This window comes from Borostomias antarcticus (assembly GCF_949987555.1).
Source record: "Borostomias antarcticus genome assembly, chromosome: 18".
NCBI classification, from domain to species: Eukaryota; Metazoa; Chordata; class Actinopteri; order Stomiiformes; family Stomiidae; genus Borostomias; species Borostomias antarcticus.
In genome coordinates, this window is record NC_140251.1 from 23,285,514 (window position 1) to 23,292,881 (window position 7,368).

The 7,368-nt window shown below is 43.4% G+C and overlaps 1 protein-coding gene across 1 annotated transcript; it reads left to right on the forward strand.

Annotated features, from left to right (window-relative positions):
• Positions 1 to 599: 599 nt before the first annotated feature.
• On the forward strand, positions 600 to 1,420 carry LOC311320975 (uncharacterized protein; the record flags this gene model as incomplete). Its single annotated transcript, XM_084452842.1, has 4 exons — positions 600 to 743; positions 836 to 995; positions 1,084 to 1,178; positions 1,274 to 1,420. 4 exons carry the CDS (start codon positions 600 to 602, stop codon positions 1,397 to 1,399), a joined length of 525 nt encoding a protein of 174 aa, XP_084308968.1. The 3' UTR covers positions 1,400 to 1,420.
• Between the last annotated feature and the right edge of the window lie 5,948 nt (positions 1,421 to 7,368).

A 7,368-nucleotide genomic window follows, 5' to 3' on the forward strand; every position in this document is an offset into this window, starting at 1 on the left:
TGCATGTTTGTGTTGGTGAAATGTCTATGCATATTTGCACACTTACAGTTAACTCAGGACTGTCTGAAGACTCATGTACTCAGTTCACTAATTCGCTCATCTCACATCTCACTACTCGGCAGTAGATGTTCATCGCCCGGGTCCTTTGAGCCAAGGCGCTGTGAGCCCAGGCCCTTCAGCCCTTCAGACGTCCAGGCACGAGCAGCATGCATCAGCGATTAGCACCCCGGCCAGGTCAGGGTCTGACATGTCTCATGTCGAGTTGATTCTTCCCCTTATGCCAGAATCACTACGCCGCCAGCACCATAGTTTCCTGCTCATCCCTTTATCCTCTGGTTTTCAGGTAGTTCTCTGATGCCATCGCCTGTGAGACCAACAGCTCCAGCAGTGTTGCCATCAAGCTCTGCAGATGCTGGTATGCTGAATTTTGTGAACTACTTCATGCTGCATGTAGGGATATACTTTGAGCTGAATATCCATTATGGGACCGTACAATTACTTATAGCCACATCTGTGTTTAATATCCAGACTTCCAGAGGATGATGTGTCAGCAGTTCTCCAGCGTCATGCAGAGTCTGAGGGAGATGGCACAGACAATGATGAGGCTGGAGCAGAGACTGTCCGGCGAGTCTGCAGACAGCTATCGGGGAGCAGTACTGGATGACCTGCACCCTGCTAAAACGGAGGAGGAGCTGCTGGTCTTGGAGGAGCAGCTGAAGGACAAGGATCATCAAAGGAAGATGGTGAGTAACTTCAAGGCAGAACTTTGTTCCTTATTTTTGCAGAGAAGTGTTAAGGAAATGTAAAAGTAAATGATTGTCTTTATGTTTTGCAGACACGATATCTGAGTTCCATTGGCGGCAAAGATCTGCCAGATGTGGTCCGGCGGGTGCTGTCAGCCATTGCCATACACAGAGTGTGGTGTGTCTACAGCGTCCATGGGAAGAGGGGGAAGAAGCCTCTGAAGAATATGACCCTCTACAATGTTATTTTACGTAAGGGATTGTTCATATTTTCGCAAAATAATACATTGTCTTTGCTTCATGCCATGTGCATTGAAACCATTCCCTTTTTGGTTAAAAGGTGCAGTTATGGCCTGTAAGCCAAGCACCACTGTGACGGAGGTGTCTGCCCAGCTGCAGGAGATGCTGAAACATGCCCCTGCTCGATGCAAAAAGGTATGTGATGTCAGGCAGTCTCGTATCCAGTGACATGGCACGCTTCCAATGAACGTATGCGACTTGCTTTTACAGCCATTTCATTATGTCCTTAGGCATCTGCTCCAGCCCAGCTGACCTCCCCAGCCCAGCCCCTGACCGCAGCTCCAGCCCTGACCACAGTGGAGTATTCAGATGAGGATGACCTCTTCTGCCCAGACCCTCGATTCAGATGTGGGTGACCCCCAGCCCGTCTCCCTAAACCTGCCTTTCCAGCCTGCCAGGATGGATGCCTTTTTTGTAAATAGTTTTTGTAAATTTTAACCTTTTTTTTGTGGGATACAACGGTCTGTTCCCGGTCTGGTTTCATTATTGTTTTTAGAACTTTTGCAATTGTCAGATAATGGGTTGCTAGCCAGAGCTTGTACATGCTTTTTTTTGCTTTTCTGGCTATGCGTAATGTGACAGACCGTAAACCTCATCCTTGTAAATATGTATACTTTTAATTTGTAATGTACTTTGTGTAATAAAATGTTCTAAACTGTTCAGTCTTATATTGGTTTGTATCATAATGCTTGCTGCTATATCCCCATATAGCATTAATTCGTTTTTGTACTGGTAAATGCTAAATATAGCCAGTGGTACTGCAAATGCTAAATATAGCCAGTGGTCAGGGTTTAGTAAGTAAGTGACCATATTTGCACCGTGCGAAAAAGACGTGCAGACCAAGTCATATAAATACCTGTAAATCTAGTGTCAGCCAAGTGAGTTTATTACAGAAGTTCCTGCCCACGTTTTTTGCACGCGGCCGCACCGTATTTGCACCGTGCGAAAAAGACGTGCAGACCAAGTCATATAAATACCTGTAAATCTAGTGTCAGCCAGGTGAGTTTATAACGGAGGTTCCTGCCCACGTGATCACGTGCGTTCTTTGCACGCGGCCGCAACTTCGGAATGACGTGTCGTTCTTACGTAGCGGCTACTAAACGGCAGATCTCGCGTTTCCGTAAATGGCCGCGTAATTTCCGCACGCGGCGCGCACGAATCGTCACCTATAGCGGCCGTATGTCGAACGTTTGCGCAACCTGCGTGTGTTAGTAGGGTATTAGCTTATAAATGTGTTATAACACATCGTTATTATAAAGTGTTACCGCTAGTTCAATCGTGGAATTACTCAAACTGAATAAATATGACACCAATAAGCACACCGGTGCCAATAGTTAGTTTAATCTTGATATAACTAAGACATGGGGCATGAGACATGTTATCAATAATCGTTTATTGTTCAAATAGCTATACTGACACAAGACATATTTGTACACAATCATGACAGGTTACACATACAGGTTGAACTTGTGGCATATAGCTAACGTTAACATGTTACTGTACATCAAAAATGACTATAACGTTAGCCTACACAGCGATTGATTAGGCTAGCCTACTTGAATTTCCAAAAGGATCATATATATTGTGGTGAATTATAATGCAAATAGGACGAGTATGCTATCGTCCACTCACTCAAGTAGGTTAATCAATAGGCTATAATAAACTATAGCCTTTTAAAACCATTTGTGACAGCGGCTGGTGATTTGGTCCGCAACTCGGCAAACCCCGAAATGCGCTAGGGGGCAAAATAAATCAAAAAAGTTTTTTTTCGTTTTTTTTTTTTTTTTGTATTACCAAAGTTGAAGTTGTGAAGAACCCACTTACTATAACAGACAACAGTTTTAGGTTCACGAAATACGTATAATTAGTCTGCAAACTAAGCTCGTTTTTAGCTGATTTCGAGTCGGGTTTGGGGGCGGGCAGATCGATTAGCATGATTTGGTTTCATTGGCTATTGCTTCCGGGTTCTCCGCCCCCACCCTTCCCCAACACGCCGGCTTTGTTTACATTCAGTCACAAGTTCAACCATGGATGCTACAGCTTTTGCTAAAGAGAAGACGGGGATGGCATCCAGGACATGGAAAGAGTTTTAAGAGCAGCTAAAACTCCAGCAGAGCAGGACTCGTTCGTACACAGAGTTTTATTCTTGATGACCTGTGATACAGAGATGACTGTATCAGCAAAGCAAGTTGCTACCAAGCGCAGAGTTGCGTCGAACGAGGTACCAGATTCACACCACCGCCAAGCATTCTGCTTTGCTTTGGGGTAAGCTGATCTTTATACTATCTGTGCTGTTTACATTACATTAACGTTAGTCGTTTGGCGTAGCTCCTTTCTAAACAAGTGACTAAGTCTAGCTAGCATAACAAAGGCACTAGCACTAACTAACAAAGGCTAGCTAGCTAACGTTAGCTAACATGCTAGTTAGCTGAGCTAGCCCTTTGTTCCTAAACTAGCCAGCTAGTCTATTTAATCAACACATTCTGGTACTATTTTATCTATATGGAGTGCCAGTACTGTGGGCAATAGTTTAATGTACTTTCTTCCTTCTATTCTATTGCAGTTTTGATGCAGAGACCTGGCATGGTTGTGGCCAGAGAACACCGTGATGCACCGGCAGTCGGGTTTCAGCTGCTGCGCAAGCCTGATGTCCAGCCCCCCAGAGAAGGTCTTCTTGTGCAAGCCCCACCCGGACTGGACATGGCCAGACAGACGTATCTCTTCTGACAAGATCAGAGAGTTCTGTTCTGATGAGGGACGAGACGTCACATGTCCCCCGCCAAACTCCACAGCAGCTCAGAACAAGACTGTCCGCTTGTAGATTCACTGCAGATCATCAGGACGGACAGCACTGCAGGAGAAAGGCCACAGCCTTTCCTGTTTTCCTGTTTGTATACTGAAGCGTTGCTTGTTCTCTTGCACAGACTTGCCCACACTTGCACAGACTGCATTGTTAGAATATTGAATACTGAGCTGAGTACTGTTGTTATTACCTTGAGTATTGAGCTGGGGACTGTTATTACTTTGTTGTACACTTGATCACAATGAACACTATATGCACCTTGTCTATAAAACAGACAACTGACTGTACACTTTAACACTTAGACTGTTGCCTTTTTTTGTACACTTAACTACTTATGCTTGTACTTTATATCATGTATGTGACAATAAAGAACGTTAAATTTGAACTTCATCTTAAATTGTTCTTAACTGCATTCATAACACAAGATTAATACTGACTCAAAGAGTGTGGGGTCATCAGTGAGAGAGCACCTCAATTGGCAGCCACTCTCAGGTAATACCCCAAGTTGACAGCCACTCTGACAGATAATGACAGATCGTCCAGTGGGGGAGTGGCTGGGGGAGGGGTTACCAGGCTATTGTTCACGCCCATTACCTGGCAGTCAGAGGTGTGAAAATGTTGGAGAACTTTGGAGGGAGATTTCTCAGCTAAGTTGATTTGGCAGTACTAGCATTCAAATAAGCATATCTTCTTCAAATATGTTCAGATTTCAATGTATGAGACCTCATTTGAAAGCTTACAATCTGCACTTTCATAATCTGTAAAAAACTGAAAAATGAAAATGCCTAGTTGAGGACCAAATTACCAGCGGCGGTCACATTTGGTAAATAGGGGGAAAGGATTATTCTTGCTTGCTTCACACAAACGGAGCGACTGCAATGTTGACAGCGCAGCCAGCCTGAGCTGGGTGGCGATGATTGGCTAAGACAGCGAAAACGTAATATTCTGCGGCAATATTTTGGTTAGTGTGGACATAATGCCAGTGTAACTAAGATGAAACTTACAACCAAAGATAAGCACAACTTTTAGATCAAACTAACTAGTTTGGACGTAGGGTTTAGTTCGGACTTTAGGACAGAACTTAAGATCAGCTGGTGCTGGTGAACCGGCTGCAGTGCTCTGAATTTTCAAACGGGGACGCTCGGAGGGCTCTGAATTTCCGAACGACCAGAGAGCACTCCGGGTGCGCGCCGAGCGCATTCAGGAACGGACCCTCAATATGCGGAGCGCAGTGATTCAATGTAATATTTGAGTCTGGAGAGACAGGGAACTCAGAAAAAGTTGCGGCATACAGTATAATTACAAACTGACAGCATACGGGGAATCTACATACTTTCTCCCCTGAAAAAATATTCAAACTTAGGCCTAAAGTGACATATCTACAGTCGTAGAGCCAAGATTATTGTAATGCGGAGATGTGAAACAAGCGCATTAATTTGTGATTTGTGAAAACTGTGGTGAGGCTCTAGCCGTGCATTTGTCGATAAATAATGCACACCCCTCCAGCCAATCAGAATCGAGTATTCACCCATGGTATAACTATGTTTATGTAGGAAATCCGTCCTTCAGTATCAGCTTTAGTCCTTCAGCACAAGAGTTTCATGTTGTACGACAATGGAAGCCATCTAAGCTAGGCTGCACATACAGTTTGTTTTTTGTATGTTCATAGCTCACCGCTCCAGGAAGCAAAGTTTACGCTCAATGCTGATTAAATCTAGGCAAAGAAAAACGCACAGCCATAACAACTGGTAATTAATTACAAAAGACCAACCTTATATCGTAACCCAAACTCGTTTAATCCACTTCATTTTGGAATCAACTTTCAACAAATACTCAAAAATCTCAGTTTTCCATGTTCATTGATGCTGCCAGTAGCTAGATAGCTAAAGTGGGTAACGTGATTGACAGGTGATGTGAATGACAGGACAGTCATGACAAGTTTTGATTGGATAAACCGTTCCAATGTTAAAATGTCAATGGGCATTCCAATGTAAGTACTTCGAGAACTGTCTTACCCTACATCCACTTTTAAGCATTTCGACGAATTACAGATTAGGTTACATTTCGACTGATGACGACATTGTTGGGGTTTTGTATGTGTGGGAAAATTTGATTGGTTGATTTTTCATTTGGTCTTTATTTCCGTAAACCAGAATAATTTTACCTGGCTTACAATGTTAAGTGAATAATGAGCTAGTAAGACCGGTGTCAATGGACCGTAACGTGGACTGTATTTTCATGAGGACTGTAGGGGGGACGGAGCAGTACCAAAACGCTAAACAAGGATGAAAATGAAGTGATATGGCAGAATACAAGACGCATTTAAGTCAAAAACAGTCTGAAAGTCGTGCCTTTTGTGCCTTCTTTCACTAAAAAGTAAAAGCAAAAGTTTTATTTGGATTTGTATGGGTAAGCCAGGCTTACCCTGGCTTATAGGAGCAATCGCCACTGGTAGCGGTACCAATAATTTACAACACTAGGGACAATTTTAATTGTTCCTACCAAAAAGTAAACAAGATGCAAACTATTATAATTCAACACCAAAACGAAGTCCATCACAAGATTGCGACAACTCGTGCTCATACACCACAATGCCTTTTATCAAACTGAAAATAGCCCCGCCAGTGCTAACCATCTCTGGGCTATCACATTGCATTCATAAGCCATCGTCCTGACACCATAAGGGGAAGCTTTTGTCAACGACAGGCAACAACGGGTCGTTATCTCTCACATAGCAGCAAATTCACACACATTGCCAACATGATCAATCTGAAATGCATAAAGCTGCAAAGCAGGACTCGCCATTTCATTAGGTTTTGCTAGCCGTTAGCCAGTCGTATTGGCCAAAGTTAGCTTCTGAAAGTGCCTCACAAATCCCTTGCCTGGCTGTGTTAGCCCTTCCAGCTTAGGTCTTGGTCTCTCTCGTTCGGTAATTCCTTTTTTCGTTTGAAAGCTTCTCAGAGAAAAATGGATTGCTGAATATCCACTTCTTGGCTAGTAACGTTACCGCAGCTGAGCGTAACTTACATCCAAACACATGGGTACTCATTTATGAACAAAAACATGAACAACAGAGATGGATGATGAACTGTACCGGTTAAGACTTGAGATATTTTCTCTATTTACTTACTCTCTCTATTTACTTTTCTGTGGGTGCCCGAGCCGCATGGCACTTCACCTTCAGTGCTTATGAGGGCTATATAGCAGTTGAATAATAACAAATAATGGCTTCTTTTTTTCCTTCACCTGAGTCCCGAGGCCCTCCTGGCATTTGCCAGCGTGGTCAGATTCCCAGTCCGCCAGTGGTTGTAGCTGTTGCTTATTCTGCAACTGTATCTTAGGGGAAACACTGCTGCTAGCCTGTGTACTATAACGTTACTGTAGCCTACCTAAACTTATTTCAATCACAAGAACGCAACAGGTTTACTTTTTGTAGTTAGTGTGTAACATTAGTTGTTAGCTACTTTGATTTATGTCCTCCTGTGCCTACTATCTTCCTCTCTTGTTCTTCTCTGTCTGCTT